General features: G+C 38.2%; 1 protein-coding gene across 3 annotated transcripts in view; it reads right to left on the bottom strand.

The window, feature by feature from the left end:
• Positions 1–2,688: 2,688 nt before the first annotated feature.
• ARHGAP24 (Rho GTPase activating protein 24) overlaps positions 2,689–18,372 on the bottom strand; it is a 496,491-nt gene continuing 480,807 nt past the window's right edge. For all 3 annotated transcript variants that reach the window (XM_077765170.1, XM_077765172.1, XM_077765171.1), the window contains 3 exons: positions 17,849–17,970; positions 7,581–8,658; positions 2,689–3,530 (listed from right to left, as the gene is read on the bottom strand). In XM_077765170.1, the coding sequence (XP_077621296.1) occupies positions 3,287–3,530; positions 7,581–8,658; positions 17,849–17,970 (1,444 nt within the window). In that variant the 3' untranslated portion in view covers positions 2,689–3,286. The remainder of the gene's footprint in view (positions 3,531–7,580; positions 8,659–17,848; positions 17,971–18,372) is intronic.

Below are 18,372 nucleotides of genomic sequence, written 5' to 3' on the forward strand. Positions count from 1 at the left end.
ATAGAAACTACATAAAAAACTATAGGCTTCGGTTGGCCTACTATCACCCACAAATCTATTTTAAATGTTCTCTGAATGACACCCAGCCATATGGTTTGGCTCGTGAAGCCAACATTGTAGACTCAACACTTGGAAGCGAATCCTTTCTCCTGAGCTCATAATTGAAGAATCATTATAGTTACCTAAACAGCTTTTAAGAAGCTCATATTGGAGGTAGCAAATGAACTCTTGATACTACGTACTTATTTCCAATTCATTTTTATGTCAATTTGCATTTGATACTTTCCAGGCATTTAGCTGAATTAATAGAAGAACTAAAAGAAACTCAGATGGACAAGCTACTCACGGTATCCATTGATTGAAGGTCATCATCACTGAGATCAATGATTCTCCAGCCTGGTACACTATGGCATCAAGGGTAGAGACAGAGGGATTTAAGATCAGTAAGATACACTTCTACTCTCTTAGGCTAGGAGGCTCCATTTATTAATAGAGCTATCAATAGAAATAAGTGGCAGACACTCAGACAGTCACATTACATATCACTTTTAAGTATTAAAACATCCCTACATTATAGAAGTTATTATCCCCACTTTACAGATGAAAACACTGAGGCTCAGAAAGGTTCAGTGATTTGCCGTTGCTCGTCATCTTGCCTAAGGCATGTTGAGATGCATATCTAGGTCTGTTTGGCTCTCCATTTCCTGCTATTTCCATTCCAGCATGCTGCTTCCTAAAATGTTTCTTATTTGGTGAAGATAATAATCAGACATGGACAAGACTGAAAGAGATATACACAAAGTGGGAGCATTAGGTAACTCAGCATTGAGATCCTAGAAGGGGATCTGACATTTGATCTGGCTCTTTAGAGAAAATGGTAGGAGTGTGCCACGAGGAAAGAAGGTAGTCAAGATGGATGTGGCAAAAGAAGGTGGAAAGTTCCAGAGGCATGAAGTGGGATGGCAGGGTTTGGGGAAGTGGGAGGAGAGGAAAATATAACTGCAGGTCACAACCATATACACCATGTGAAGGGCGTATCCTGTGGGCAAGTGAGTCTTCACGTGATAGTAGCAAAGCTATGATCTAGTCAGATGGATGGTCTAGAGGGGAGAGCCTGAAAAAGGGGAGATGCTTTCATCAGATATGAGGAGAAACTGGTCGAAGAGAGTATCAGATTTAAGAGGCAAGGATGAATGGAATAGATAGTCCTTGGTGAGTGAATTTAAGGATGAAGAAGAGAAAACAATAAGAATTAACATTCATGACATACTTTCTGTATACGAGGGGCTGTGGTTAGCTATAACAATCGACATCTTTGAAACCACATAATAAGTTCATGAGAGGACCATCTTTATTGTTCCCCGTCTATATTTTAAAAAGTTATGCCTAGAGGTCTCATTATCAGCTAGAGATTATAGAAAATTTGAATGCAGCCAATTTGACTGCATGGCCTTTTGATTTTTACTATTGCATCTTTTAACTCACTGGATGCATCCAAGGTTTTCATTCACTAGGACAGTGACTGGGAAGAGATGGAGATGTGTATAGAGAGACCTGCTGAGATCAACATTGCACATTTTGGATTTTCTTATAGAACATACAGATGGAAGTATCTGGCTAAATAAAGAATTGGAACAAGAAGAGTAAACTAAAGGTAAAGAAGGTACCATTATATAGATAGTGGTTAAAACCTAGGACCCACATTAGTATATTAGTGGAAGGTGGATGGTGACAAGGATGGCCGGTATAAAGACTAATCTCCCATCTGAAAATAAATAAGTACAAACAGACATAGAACCTTCTAACAACACAATCCTATAAACTCAAACAGTCTTTATTTGCAATTATGCCTTTTGTGACTTTTTGGTCTAGTGTGAGAAATATTTATTTGCCTGGTTTCTCAAAATCATTGCCTTCTTGAAGTGTGAGGAGCTGTTCTCCCCAAACTCTAGGTCCCGAGAGCCCGGGGCTTCTCTTGAAGGTCACCATTACTGATGTTCATAAATTTGTCAGGATTGAACCTTTACGTATTCATGCCTTAAGATTATGGTGAACAAATATGTTTTCAACAGGGAAGAACAATATTGTAAAAATTAGAAACAACACAGTTTGTTTCTTCCAAATGTGTCTCCTTCTCTTTCGGGTCTATCCGCTCCATTCCCTGCTCTTGTGGCACTGCCTCCGCCAGCTGTCCTGTGGACAGAATCCCAGCTGACAGCAGAACAGTGGGCCTGAGCTAGAGAAAAATGTCACTATATATGGCATATACTCTTAACTGGGAGGTCACAGTCGCACCATCACACTGCCTGCATTGCCAAGTGTTTGCTGGGGTGTGGAGGAAAGGTCTGAGTGGACACGAAGTGCTCCTGTGGCCCAGTGTAGCGAGCACTATTTCCCAATCTCCAAATAGCGTGAAGAACTTTTCTAGAAACCATCTAGCAGTTACAGAGACTCCGTCCAGAAGGTCAGAGTGACTCATGGCATGACTCATTAAATGCTTTTACCATTTTCCCCTCTAGAGTGCATTCTGCATAGGAGACACGCATCTGTGGAACTGACCAGGTAGACAATAGGCCTAGAGAAGGGGAGGTTTTTTTTTTTAACAAAACCCCAAATTTTCTGCGTCAGGACACCTCACAAAGAAAACTGAAAAGTGTTGAGGGAAGAATTTAAAGAGCAAACCCAAGGTTCCTGGTGATTCTATTGTATTTTATAAAACCATTTACACTTCTCTTTTTGGTCATGGCAAGGTCTATCGGCACAAACAGCACAGCCACAAAGTATTCTTTTGATTTTAATAACTCATCTGATATATATTTATATATATTTATATATCTGCTTATCTTCATTTCCTCAGCAAAAGGGGAAATAAAAATATTGATCTATAAAATAAGCTGATGAGAACACAATGCCAAAAATAGCTTATGTTAAGTGCAAGGGGTGAAGCTTGAAAGCAAGCTAAATTGCAACGACATATTGATTTAACATTTTAAATACAAGACTTGCAATAAAATAATTCTTGAGATATACTTCTCATTTTTAGTTTACTTTTTAAAAGCTACTCTCTATACACAAATCCAGTTGTAACACTTGACAGTAGCAGTATGGGGCATGAGAGAACTTTGGTACACATTGCAGATATGGATGGGTAATGTCTGTAAATGATATTCCTTCACCAGTTAGATCACTGTACAGCAAGGGGCCAGCCACCTGGTCCCGGAGAATGTTCCCGCCAGCACCGCGGAGCCCTTCCCAGAGCCATTGGAGACAGTGGGAGAAAGCAGGCTCACTGGATCCATATCGTGTTTCCTCTCTCGGTTCTCCTGGGTTCCACTGTCAGCTCCCCAAACGTGGAAAAAAACTGCTCCATCTCTTTCTGAAGCATGTCATTTCTTTTCTCTGCGTCTTCTTTCGCTCGCTCAGCATTTCGCATTTTGATTTCTATCATTGTGAACTTCTTCCTTTCTTGATCCAGTTCATCATGGAGGCTCATCATTTCTGTTTCCAAAGTCAAGTTTCGCTGTTCCAAGCTAAATAGGGTGGGGGAGGGAATACAAGATAAAGCGATTTTATTCACTTGAAATGTGACAGGGATACAAATATTATCTAAACTCTGTTTCTGCAGTGCTTAGGAAATTGTAATGGGCCCTTTCAAATCAGTGAGGCAAGGTCCAATGATTTAAAAGGTGTTAGTTTCATTCATTCATTCATTCATTCATTCATATTCATTCATTCTATTTGCTGGGATGATTTATTGTCATTTAAAAAAATTAATGTTCTTTTTTTGTTTTTTTGAGAGAGAGAGAGAGAGCGAAGAAGGGGCAGAGAGAGAGGGAGACATAGAATTCAAAGCAGGCTCCAGGCTCTGAGCTGTCAGCACAGAGCCCGATGTGGAGCTTGAACTCATGAGTTGTGAGATTGTAAGTTGCGCCGAAGTCAGACCCTTAACCGACTGAGCCACCCAGGTCCCCTGATTTACTATCGTTTTAACAAGAAGACCCCAAGACCTCTCTTGGAAGCACAAAGTCATTTGATTGCGAATGAGTGGCACAGAGAAGCCAGAGACTGATATCTGCACAGAATGCAGATGCAGAAGGCAGCCTGAACCACAAGGCTTCCTGGAGTCATTTGAGGTAAAGTTGGCTTTCTATCAAAGGAAAAATAATGACAGTGAAAGCATCATCATTAGAGAGCTTAAGTCTCTTATGCCAGAAAGTAACTAATCAAAATAAAAGTGGCATAATAATATTAATGCCAGAAAAAATTGATTTTTAGCAAAAAGCATTATTACAATTAAAGATGATTATTACTTAATGATAAAAGGACTGATTCATCATGGAGATATAAAAGATTCTGAACCTTTATTCACCTGGTAGTCTAGCCTCAAATTATTCAGTATAAAATATAACAAATTTATAAGGAGAAATTGATAAATTTAATTTATCTAATTTATCAATTAGATTTTTCTTTCTTAGAAATTATAGCTGTATCTGATAGAAATTAGAAGAAATGTAAGAGATTTGAACAACTTGATTAACAGGCTTGATCTATTAGTCATGTATAGAATCCCAAACTAACAATAAAAGAATAGATTTTACCAGGCCAAATAATTGATATCATACAAATGAATTTCTCCGTCACAATACAATAAAGTTAGAAACTAATTTGGGGGGTAAAGAACACCAAGCTAAAGAGCATAGGGGTGCCTGGGTGGCTCAGTCAGTTGAGCGTCCCATTTCGGCTCAGGTCACAATCTCATGGTTCCTGAGTTTGAGCCCTGCATTGGGCTCTGTGCTGACAGCTCAGAGCTTGGAGCCTGCTTTGGATTCTGTGTCTCCTCCTGCTCTCTCTCTCTCCCTCCCCTGATTACACTCCTCTCTCCAAAATAAATAAACATAAGAACATATTTTTAAAAAGCTAAAGAGCATAGATTAGTGATTGATAACTAAACAAAGTTAAATATTATCTACTTATCATCTGTCTATGAATTCTACTTAAACTTCAATATTTACGGGGAGTAGTTCAAAAGAAAATCAAAGAGACATACATGACTCTAAACAGGAATGATAAATTAAATAGAATAGGTAACATCTTTTTTTTTTTAATGTTTGCTTATTTATTTTTGAGAGAGAGAGAGGGACCAAGCAAGGGGCAGAGAGACAGAATCCCAAGTAGGCTCCACATTGTTGTTACAAAACCCAACTCGGGGCTCCAACTCACTATGAGATCATGACCTGAGCTGAAATCAAGAGTCGGATGCTTAACCAACTGAGCCACCCAGGTGCCCCTAGAACAGTTAACCTCTTCTATTTCTGTGGCTTGGGTATGTGGCAGCTCCTCGGCCCCAGTTTGCTGTGGTCCTCCCCCTCCGCCTGTCAGACAGGTAAGAATGTTACAGTGAAATCGAGATGGCATCCTACAGGGAAGTTTTATTATTTTATCAAGGTCTCTAAAATGCACCATAGATCACAGAACATAAATATGTCACCAATGTTCTCATAAATGAATATGTACTTCGGCTGCCATTGAGAATGATGTTTTTCCTCTGCTAATACAAGTTTGAAGTGCTATCTCTTGCTTCCCAGTGCTAAGTGCTAAGTTGTCATCATGTATTGGCAGACATTCAGAATTCTGGTAGCCAGTGGTTCCAAAAACTACATTCACAAATGAGAGTTTTTCTTCTTATATAAACCTCCTGACACTTGGCGTTACATAGAAAAATTCAAACCAAGTTTCTGCTCAGCAAGGTTTACAAAAACTACTTTCTAAGAAAGTAATTTTTCAACTTAATGTATAAGTAATACTTTAGCTTATATTTACTTTACCAAAGCTCTTGAAAAAATGTATCTTTTGGCCTGAAAACTGACAAATGGATTGGACAAATATTAAAATACATTAAAGTCGACTTTATGTATAATGAAGAAGCCATGTGAGGTTTGGAGGCATGGCAGTAATTGAGGCAGGACAAAGAATGGTGTTCACCACCGTGAGGACCCTAGAACACCCACACAGGAGGGCCACCAAGTCACACAGCCTGAAACTGGGGTGGAGACCACAGACAGGCAACAGATGGGCTCAGTTCATGCTGAACTGAGCTTCAGGTCTTCTCCTACTTGAGAATTAAATCTCCTACGTTATGCTGAAAGGAGCATAAACATTTATAATTTCTGTAACTCTAGTAAAAACGCAGGGGTGGTGACATTCTGGTTTCTGGCACAGGGTTCTGTTTGTGAGCCCTGGGCTCCATTCTCTGTATTCCCGCCTCTCAAGTCCACTGACATCTGACAGTCAGGGGTGCTGTGAACACGGGACGGTCTGCAAACGCCCCTCATCCTGCCTACGTTGCTTCCCTAGACAAGGTGTTGGTAAACGTCTACCTTGGTCATGTTTTTTTTTTTTTTTTTACCTTGGTCATCTTATAAGATGTAAACTGATATAAATTAGGTTTTAGTGTAACTGTTTCCTTATAAACAGTGGTTTTTGCTCCTTGTTTCAGGCTGTAATTTCCCTTGTCCATATGAATGCATGTCATGTCATTGATATTCTCAAAAATGTTCATGGATTCCAATCTCAGAATAAAAGCCAGACTTAAGGGGCACCTAAGTGGCTCAGTTCATTAAGCATCTCACTTCGCCTCGGGTCATGATCTCAGGGTTTGTGAGTTTGAGCCCCACGTTGGGCCCTATGCTGACAGTGCAGAGCCTGATTGGGATTCTCTCTCTCTCTCTTTCTCTCTGCCTCTCCCCTGCTCTCTCTCTCTCTCTCAAAAATAAATAAACTTAAAAGAAAAAAAAAAAAGCCAGACTTAAAATGATCTCCAGGGCCCTGTGTCTCCTGACCCTGTTCCCTCTCTGAGACCTGCTCATCCCATCTCATGGCATTTCCACTTGCTCTTCTCCAATATCTGTAGTGTCCTCTGTGACCTACTGTAAGGCCCTGCACATGATCTTTTACCTCACCAGTGCTTCTTACCCTTCTTCCCTGCATTAGTCTTCTACTTAGCATCTGACCCACTCTACTACTTGATCCATCTCTGAAGTAGAATGGAAGGAGGGCTGAGTTTTTGACTATTTCATTCACTGCTGAATCCTCAGGGCCAAGAGTGGATCCCAGAAGAGTGCAGACACTCTCAGCATTCAATGATTAAAGGAATAAAAACAAAAATCTGTTTATTTTGATATTTTTTCTTCACCCTCATTTCATCCTCTTTCCACCAATGAAAACAGCCTCCTTACTTTCCATTTGTCCCTGTCCCTCTCTTTCCAGCCCTAAACATAAACCCCCACATTTACTAGCAGAAGACAGTAACCTATTCTGTTCCAGGGACAAGGCTCGATGATTTCTTACATGCTTTTGAGGTAAAAACCACTCATATCTGTTTTTCACAGTAAGAACCTGAAGCTCCTAGAGATGTAGCAAACCCTCCCCAAACCCCACAGCTGACAAATGGTGAGGACTGGACTTGAACTCAGGCAGGTCTGGCTCTGGAGCCATCATGTTTAATGCCCTGTGTGAACCTGTCCTGCAACAGGAGGCTGTCAGGTCCTCTCTGGCAGTTAGACGCCCCAGGTTTTTCTCACCTCTTTATCCTGGACTCATACTCTATCTTCTGCTTGGTCATCTCCTGTTTCAGGCTGGACACTAAACTGTGCAGGGCACTGTGGTTGCTGGTGTTGTTGCCCACAAATGTCTCACTGTTGTCGCTGCTGCTGGTGGCACGACTGCTTCGACCTCCCATACTCCTCCGGTCACTTTTGTTTTCATAGTCCCCAGGGTGGGAGAGGTCATCCTGCGGGGGCCCATCCAAAACAGGGTCCTCAAAATTACCCCCGTAAAAGTCTTGCTCCGGGCAGGTGGTGGTGGAGGAGCGACAGGAGTTGGAATTCTCGGGGAGGGAGATTTCACAGGAGGAAGTGGACCAGGTGGCACTGTCGACACTCTGCTTGTCATCAAGGTTCATCATGGAGAACTGTTGATGGACATTATCATAGGTGGAGAGCCTGTTGTGCTGGCCTGACTCCCCTGCTTGCTCTTTCTGCTTGTTATCCCTCAGGGTCACATATCCATTGGGCAGCCAGCTCATGCTGCGACCATTCATGGGATTGCCCAGTGTGTCGGGGTTCAAAATGCCCATTCGCGCTGTTCCATTCTGTACACTGTGGGTGCCCATTTTGGTACCAGACCCCTTCAGCGAAGAGGTCCTTCTGGCCTGTAAGCTCCCATTGGGAGTGGTTTGGGTTTTCTCCAGGCCTTCGGCATTACTGCTGCTGAAGGACCCATTGGTGACTATCCCACTGCCCTTATTGAAGGCAGGATTCTTTTTGACCATGAGAGGGGGGCTTCTAGAGACATCCAGCTTGTGAACACTGTTCCTTGGGCTGTTGGTTTTACTACCTGGTAGAGCTGTGGGGGATCCATTATCCACGCTACTTCTCTGGGGAGACTCGGACTTGTCCCAAGAGCACCGCCTACCAGGACTGCCCTTGGTATTATTGTTCTCTTTATTCTGTAGCTGGCCCATGGTGGCTTTCTTCTGAATTTCATTGTTGTTATTGGTTGCGCCGTCTTGGGGTTTGCTTTGCGATTCTGTATCTTTGGGAAAGAGGCGATCATGTTTGCTAATCATCATTGACATCAACTGCTGGACCACCACAGTGCCTGGAATTGCATAGAAAACACAGTAGTATGAGTGAAATAGTTTTATTTCCACTTTGAAAGTGACTCTTAAAGAAGCACATTCAGACGAACATTCTACATTTTTAGTAGTAGTGCTGAACTATATTCTTCATGAAACTAAAAGAAGCTACAAGTTCTTGAGCATTTACTATGTGCAATGAACTGTACCAAACACTTTACTTTTGTTAGTTTCATTGGATTTTAAAACAAATCAATGAAAAGATAGTTATTATCACTGTATTGTAAATGTTAAGTAACTCGATCAAGGTTACACACCTAGTAAGGAGCAGATTCTGAGCTTGAAACCAGAGTTAGCTGGTACCAAAGAACAAGCTTTTAATCATTATACACAATTTCTTGCAAGTTCTAGATTTAATTATGAGGAATGTTCCTTAAGAGGAGGTAATGTGATGTTCTGAATTAACACTTTTAGGGATCTGTAAATTAACTAAAGACTTGTTGCAGTCTGGAGACTGTTTATTCAAGGAAAATGGTTGACTCTCAGTAAGAACAGCAACCTCCGTGGTGTTTTACCCTTGTTCCCATCCTCTTCTCCCTAGCTTGCACTAGCTTTTAAAACCAAGAGCCTACAATCACAGTGGGAACCAGCAGCTTGGTAGACCCTGCCATGGGCAGAACAGGGTTGGAATTCCAAAACTCCATTCCCAGAAGATTGTCATTGTTTGACTTACTTGGTGGTTCCCTTGAAGACCCCACTCACAATGCACATATTTATTTGATCTGACTGGGAATGTGACCAGTGTGAAGACGATTTTTCTCAGGGGCATTTGTCAAAAATAATGACACTTTCGTTTAACATCATGGCTGCCCAAAGCAGTTGGGACAGACAGTAGGCTAACCACAAAGCTTAAAAGGAAGATATGAGGAATGAAATTTCCATAGGAGGTTTTAAAAGGCTTGGGTCTATTCCTGGAAATCCAGAAGACTCCATGAATCGTTACAGGTATGTGTATATCTACAGCTGGGTGCATGCTCACACAGAGACTGGTAAGTCTCTCATCTCTGGCTGATTTGAGGCTCTGCATGAGGAAAAACTGAAGGCTACAGCAGAGTTGTAAAGTATCTGGCTGAATGTTGAAGGTCTGCCCCAACGTATATACAGAGCCTTTTGGAAAATGATGGGAAACTTATTGGCCTAGGCAATTTAAGGAAATCTTTGCCAATAATTAGTTGACAACTAAGCAAATCATGCAGAGACTTCAGTGGCCACAAATGGCAAAGAATATAGATTTTATAGAATTAGTCCAGAAAAATCACTAAACAATAAACCCTAGGAGGGGGAGAATCCGAGATCCAATGTTCTCATTATTATATTATTAAGAATGCTCAGTTTTCAACAAAAATCATGAGACAGCAAAGAATAAAAACATTATGGCCCATATACAGGAAAAAACAAATTCTGAGGAAGCCTAGACATGGCACTCACTAGACAAAGAATTTAAATATGCTATTTTAAGTGTGTTTTAATAATTAAAGAAAACCATACCTAAAGAAACCAGATGAAAGTGAAAATAATATCTCACCAAACAGAAAGTATCAATGAAGAGAAACTACATAGTTATTCTGGAGTTGAAAGTTATAAGAAGTGAAATGGAAAAAAAAAAGTCAGTAGAAGGAATTAACAACAGATTTGAGCAGGCAGAAGAAAGAATTAGTACACCTGAAAATAAATCAGTGGGGGCTACCCAATCTGAGAAACATAAAGGAAAAAGAATGAAGATAAACAGAGCCTCAGAGACCCGTGGGACACAATAAAGTATATCATCATATGCCCACTGGTAGTACCAGAAGGACAGTCCCAGAGGAGAAAGAATATTTAAAGAAAGAGCTGCTGAAAATGTCCCATTTTAATGAAAACTATGATGTGTACATCCAAAAACTCAGCAAATTCCAACCTATGTAAATACAAAAGGATTCAAACCTAGACTCATCATAGTCAAGCTGTCTTAAACCAAAAACAAAGAATTCTGAAAGTAGCAAGAAAGAAGCAACTCATGTACATGTAATAAGAAGAACAGCTGATTTGTTATCATTTCTCATTGTCAGAAGGAAATGGGATAAAATATTCAAAATGTTAAAAGAAAGACGGTCAAGCAAGAATTCTATAGCCAACAAATCTATGCCTCAAAAATGGAGGAGAAGCAAAGACCTCTCTAGATAAACAAAAACTGAGAGAATCTGTTACTACCAAACCTGCTCAAGAAGAAATAGCAAAATAGCAAAGTGTCAGGGTGTTTTAATGTTTTTGGTTTTGTTTTTTTGAAAGAGAGAGAGTAGGGGAGGAACAGAGAAATAATCCCAAGCAGACTCCACACTGTCAGTGCAGAGACCTAATTAGGGCTCAAACTCACAAACTGTGAGATTATGACCTGAGCCGAAAGCAAGAGCTGGACGCTTAACTGACTGAGCCTCCCAGGGGCCCAGCATCAGGGCATTTTAGACAACTAAAAGACCTTTGAGAGAGAAAATAATTCTCTTACACATATTAAAATACTATGATTTTCATTTGATTCTCATATTTTCACTATGCACTGTAAAGTATGAATTAGAAATGAATACAAGTTTCAGACAGCAAAAATAGACACTAAAGGACAAACAAGTTGATCTATTATTTTTAAAAATTAACATTTATCAATTTGAGAGAGAGAGAGAGAGAGAGAGTAAGCAGGGGAGGGGCAGAGACAGAGGAAAACAGAATACAAAGCAGGCTCCAGGCTCTGAGTTGTCAATACAGAGCCCAGTGCAGGGCTCAAACTCATGAACCCAGAGATCATAACCTGAGCTGAAGTCAGACGCTTAACCGACTGAGCCACACAGCCACCCTGAAGTTGGTGTTAATAAAAGCAGCAATTTATTTAAATAATCAATGGATTTTTCAGGTTTTATGGCATATTAGCTGAAATCTTAAAATATATTTTCACATATTCCTCACTGATTTACAAGCTGAGTTCCCATCCCTTAAAACTGGTTGCCATCACGAACTAGGCTTCTCAACTTTCTTAACCTGGAGCCCCTTCCCCCACCATAATCTAAGACTTATTAAGTATTAAGTTATTCATGTGCCCATAATAAAGCGGTATAGGTTAATATAAACTATTACATTACAATCATCTTTGCTCTGACTTGAACTATACTGATTTGATGTGTTAATTGGGCTTATATGATGTTGGTAAAAGCTCTTAGGTCTAGGCTCTGATAAATAGACATAGCAAAACAACTTAAATTCTACTTAGTAAATGTAGTTTCTAAAATACTTAAATTGAGATTTGGTGATAAAAATGATGACAAGGGCTTTTGACAATGCAGATTTCTGCCTAAACAGCTACTAACTGTGTAGCTGTCAGAAAGTTGAGGCCTGATCTGGGGTGAGGTCACTCGTTAGCTTAAAGCAACACCTCAGCAAAATTTGACTCAATACAATTCAAAATCAAATTCTGAATATGAAAAAATGTGTTAAATCCGTCTGTATCCTACACACTTTTGTGATGACACAAAGTTTACAATATATTTAGATCAAGAATCCTCAATGTGCCAGGTCTGATACGGGTCCAGTGTTGCCCAAACGTTAGTGTTCATACAAATTACCTGGAGATCTGTTCAAATGCAGGTATTAGGTGGGACCTGAGATTTTACATCTCTAACCGGCTCCCTGATGACACCATAATAACAGCATAGTAGCACTGACATCACTGGAAGCTTCAAAATTGCCGACCTTCTGAATCAGAACCTGGACGTTAACAATACCCCCAGGCGATTCCTATGTTTGTTAGAGTTTGAGAAACACTGTGGTAGGTGGAGATATTTCACTTATCTCTTTTAAGTTAAGTTTCTCAAAAGGCTGTGAGATAGGACTTAACATTTTTCAAATGAGAAAACTGAGGTTCAGAGAGGTTAAGCTGTTTGCTCAAGGCCACACAGATGATAAATGACCAAGGTGACCGGTTTCAGACTTCGTCTTTTTACTCCAAAGCATGCGCTCATCCTATTATGTTTCAGGTGTTGGAATTTAAACTGTTGTAGTATCAAGTAAACTTGGGGTTGTTCTAAATAAGAAACTAAATAGGGTGCCTGTGTAGCTCAGTCATTTAAGCATCCTACTTCAGCTCAGGTCATGATCTCATGGCTCATGAGTTCAAGCCCTGCTTTGGGCTCTGTGCTGACAGCTCAGACCCTGCAGCCTGCAGCCTGCTTCAGATTCTGTGTGTGTGTCTCTCTCTCTGCCCCTCCACCACTTGCACTCTGTCTCTGTCAGTCTCTCTCAGAAATCAAAACATAAAAACAAAAAAGAAACTAAATAAAAGACATTTATTGAATCAGAGTTGTGGAAGAAAAACAACTCAATGAAATTAATGATACTATAAATCCATCTTTCCTTTAGTAGCAACCTCCGACTTTGTCATCCTATTTTTAATGCATATAGGAGTGAATCTGATGAAAAGGTTTTAGTAGAGTTAAAATGGCTGTCAACACTGTCGCTATGTACTATTTGAAGACATGTGTACTTAGCCCGATTTTACTATTTGTTCATATGACAGTCACACTTTCAAATATTAGCAGCCTCTATTATATATGACTTTGCCTAGTACTTGGTAAAGCAGAGCTTTTTCCCATCACTGGAATACTAACATTTGAAGCATTACTGCTTCTCACTATAGCTATGAACTATGTGGGGCATTTAATTAATTGAAGAGCAACATTCCCAAGGTCTCTGCGATGAGTCTGTGAACAGCCATGCCAAAGTTACCTGCCACAATTATAGAGTGTCTGTCAGGGCCCTGGCGATTTAGAAATCTTTTTCTTCTATCTTGGGAGGCTTTGCTTTCATCTAGTTCCAAGAATAATAAATGGCAATAGTTCTTGTAAAGGGACTTTCTTTCAATTTTTATATCTATTTAGGACAGACTAGCTTAGTAATGATGAAGAATGTGTCACTATATACTCTTTTTTCCTTTTTATTTCCTCCTTTCTCTCATTCTCTTCATTGAGGTGCTAATGAAAACATGAAGCCCAGATAACGAGGTCAGAGTTATTATAATCACAGGGCATTCTGAAGAGTCCAGGCAGATTTGGGGCATCCCACTGGCTACATGATCTAGAAATTCCCCCTGGCCCACATACGTTTATAGAGGTTGAATTTAAATACCACATTGTAGGCACTTCTTCATAAGAATTGGGTAAGAATTCAACTTTTCTTTAAAGGTAACCATGCACATTAAGATGCACTTGCATATATATAGAAATATATGACAGCCTTCTCTGAAAGGTAGTTTAAATTTGTATTTTTTGCAATGAATAATCTTGTATATGTGTTATTTTGTATGTGTGCACATATATACTGAATTTTGATAAGTGACACTCCTGGAAACACCATCTAATCATGAAATAGACAATTTCCTCGTGCCTATTTATAGCCAATTCCCTACCCCCACTTTCAACCATGACAACCACTGATCGGCTTTCTAATTCTATAGTTTTTCTTTTTCTAGAATTTTATACAAATGGAATTATACAGTATGAGGTCTATTGCGTCTAGGCATTATTCACCTAGCATAATACTTTTGACATTTATCCATATTGTTGCATGTATCATTAGTTCATTCTTTTTATTGCTGGGTAGTATTCCATTTTATGAGTGTACCAAAAATTGTTTATTCACTAATTGATGGGCAATTGGTCTGTTTTCAAATTGGAGCTATTACAAAATTAAGTTGATATTAATATTTGACTGAAAGTTTTGGGTGACCTTATGTTTTCTTTCCATGTGGGTCAATATTAGCACACTGCTCTGCTGGGTCTTATGTTCAGTGAATAATTAAGTTTATAAGAACCTACCTACCCCTTGCAAAATGGCTCTACCATTTTGTATTTCTACCAGCCAAACTTAATATTTTCAGTCTAAATTTTATACTCTGTAGAGGATGTGTAGCAGTAGTTCATTACAGATTAAATTTGCATTTCCCTGATGACTAAAAATGCTGAGTATCTTTCTATGTGTTATTTGCAATTTATTTATCTTTGATGAAATGTTTAATTCAGATCTTTCACCCATTTTTTCATTGAGTTCATTGTCTTATTATTTCTATGAATTGTTTATATACTTTTAAGACAAATTCTTTAATCAAATATTTGATTCACAATATATCCCTATTCCTCTGGCTTGGCCTTTTGTTGTCTTAGGGATATTTTTTAAGAGCAAAAGTTTTAGTTTTGATAAAGTTCAACTTATCAACTTTTTTATGGCTAGAGATTTTTGTGTCCTAGTTAAGTCTTTAACAAACACAAAGTCATAAGGTTTTTTATCCTCTGTTTTCCTCTCTAACTGTTATGCTTTTAGCTCTTACATTTAGGTCTACAATCCATTTCAAGTTAATTTTCTGAGTGATGTGAAGTCAGGGTAGAGGATTTATTAAATAAATATACAATTTTTCCAGCATCATTTGTTGAAATGACTATTCCTTTTCCACTGAACTAACTTGGCGAATGAGTCAAACACAAATGATGGTGTGTGTAGGTCTATTTCTGGACTTTCATTTCTATTCCATTGATCTACATGTCTATCTGTATATTGATAAGACACTATCTTGATTATTTGTGGTATTATATTGAATCTTAAATCAAGTATTACATTTCAACTTTGTTTTTCTCTTTCAAATTGTTTTGCCTATTCTAGACAATTTTTACATTCAGATTCCCAATTTCTACAAATAAAATTTTTTTCTGGGATTTTTTTGGTGAGAATTATATTGAGATTATAGGTAAATTTGAAGACCATATCTTACTGATTTTGACTATCTAATTGGTGAACATAATGTATTTCCTGATTTATATAGTTATTTTTTTCATATATGTTTAGTAGTTTTCAGGATATATGTTCTGTACAGATTTTCTTAAATTTATTCCTAATTTTTCACATTTGTGTTATTCTAAATTATATTTTTTATTTCAGTTTCCAATTGTTTAATATTAGTGTATAGAAATACAAAGGATTTTTATAAATTGACATTGTATCATGTGACCATAAGTTCACCTATTAGTTATAATAGCTTCACTTGTAGATTCTCTAGAATTTTCTACATAAATTATCGTGTTGTCTGTGAATAAACAGAGTTTTACATCTTCCTTTCCTAATATGTATGCTTTTTATTCCTTCATATTACTTTTTTGCACTGGCTAGAATTTCTAGAAGCAGTAGAAGTAGGCAATCTTACCTTATGCCCAGTCTTAGGGGGAAAGCATTCCATCTTTCACCATTAAGTATAATTTTCTAACTAAATTTTCTATAGATGACCTTAGCTAGGTCCTTTTATTTCTAATTTGCTAACAGTCTTTATCATGAATGGCATTAGATTTTGCAAAATATTTTTTTGTATCCATGGAGATGATTTTAAAAAATTTTTTAAAAATTACAAAAAAATATTTAAAAAATTGATTTAAAAAAAAATTTTTATATGTTTATTTCTAGGAGAGAGAGAGAGACAGCGTGAGCAGGGGAGGGTCAGAGAGAGAGGGAGACACAGACTCTGAAACAGGCTCCAGGCTCCGAGCTGGCAGTCAGCACAGAGCCCGACGCGGGGCCCGAACCCACGAACCGCAGATCATGACCTAAGCGAAAGTCGGACGCTTAACCGACTAAGCCACCCAGGTGCCCCCCAAAAAACTGATTTTTAAAAGGCTAACCAAATTTGCCTTCCTGGGAAAAAGCCAACTGGTCTTGATTTGTTATCCTTTGTATATGATGCTGAGGTCAGGATATTAGGGCCAAAGACTTTAAAATATATCAAATAAAATAAGAGTAAAGATTAAATATAATGCCTAAGGAAGTGATTGATACAAACGTCTGTGTAGTAAAATACAGTTGTACGTTAAGTGGGGGAGTAAGATGGAGCGACAGGGCACAGAGAGGGACTTGTGCGATGCCTAAAAATGTTATGTTTCTTGACCTAGGTGGTGATTTCTAGAGTGTCTTCTATAAATTGATCAACAGGGCACCTGGGTGGCTCAGTCAGTTAAGCATCTGAGTCTTGATTTTGGCTCAGGTCATGATCTCATGGTCATGAGATTGATCTCCATAGGCTCCACGCCCTTCCCATGCTTGCATGCACACATGCACTCTCTCTCTCTCTCAAAAAAAAAAATATGTATATGTGCATGTGTGTGTATGTGCATATGTTATTGGTGGTTTCCCTTATCATATGCATTTTATAATAAAAAAAGTTTTTAGAAAACAATAAAGTATCTTTAAGCTTCCTGTAGCTTCAAATTTTATATTTTCTACTATCTGCTAAACTCTTCCAAAAGAAATTAAGTTTGGACCGACTATCTTACTGCCAAAAATCTGATGCTCAATTGATATCAGACTAAATATTTGACAAAAGAAGTGAAGCTTTCTTTCTCTCATATGACACAGAAGAATGAAAATTTTGGAATTTTCAAGAAAGGAACAGTGTCAAGAATATATTTTGTTCTAAAAAACAGAGTGAAACTAAAAATAATCATTCTTTCTCTTATTAAATTTTTAAATGTTCACTTAGTCCAAATTTTAGAAAACAACACAATACTAATGAAGAAAGGTATTAGGTAACAGTATACTAGGTAAGAAAGGTACTCAAGCAGGAAGGCCTGCTGAAAACACAGAAGTAGAGGTTCATTGTGGAAAAGAATCTGAGGCATTTTATAATCTAGAAAACAAGAATTCCTTCATGTTTCAACCCACAGATTAATAAACAGCATTATCTTAAAAAGGACCATATTTTTCTACCTCTTGAAATCCATCAAACAAAACTATAATTCATCAAAAATATATTAACTTAAAATAGTATAGCTTTTTGAGTTTTCTGAAACTTGCATGGGGCTCAAAAAGTGAACTAGATTTTTCTAGTTCTCTTGCATAATACTTTACAGATGACTTATGTAAGCTCCATTTATTCTTGTAAGGCCATTGAAGAATCTTTTAGTAAATTATTATATTTAGTAAATTAAGAAAAATGCCTGACTTTCAAAGAGAAGATTTTGCCTTTGAAGAACTTAAATCAATAAATGAAATTACCATGGAGCTACTTATTTCCCTAGTTTCCTCAGAGAATAGGTTTAGATCAACCAAAATGCAGGTGATTGTTCTCTTGATGAGAATGTAAGATAATCATTTACTTACCCTCCATGATGGTCAAAGGATCTTCCACTTTAGGGCGCAGGATATTAGGGCCAAAGACAGTGGCCAAGTTTTGCACACTCATTTTGTTAACTCCAGAATAGGATTGTACTTCATCCAAGAACCTGTTGGGCGTAAGAACATGAACAAAACAATGGGGTCAAATTTGTCAGTGAAAGAAAATGGGTTGTTAGGAAATTTATTAACTATAATATGTTCAAATACAATTATGGAGACAAAATTATTTAGAAATTCAAACATCTCTCAGCCAAATGTGGGGAAAGTATATTGCAAATGATCAAGGATCAAACTTGAGGGATCATATCAAATATCACCTTTGGCCTGGCTTGGCTTGGTTTCCTCTGTCAATCACAGAAACAGGTGTGTTTGAATGATGCTAATATGGACCTGAGTTTCAAGAATAAAGATTTTCTCCCAATCCTTAAATAAAGCATTAAATTTCTAAACACATTTAATTTGGGAACTATAAATAAGATCATATGGTACAATCCTTTATTTCAGAGAGG

This window comes from Crocuta crocuta, unplaced genomic scaffold (genome assembly GCF_008692635.1).
Source record: "Crocuta crocuta isolate KB4526 unplaced genomic scaffold, BGI_CrCroc_1.0 scaffold134, whole genome shotgun sequence".
In the NCBI taxonomy this organism is placed as follows: Eukaryota; Metazoa; Chordata; class Mammalia; order Carnivora; family Hyaenidae; genus Crocuta; species Crocuta crocuta.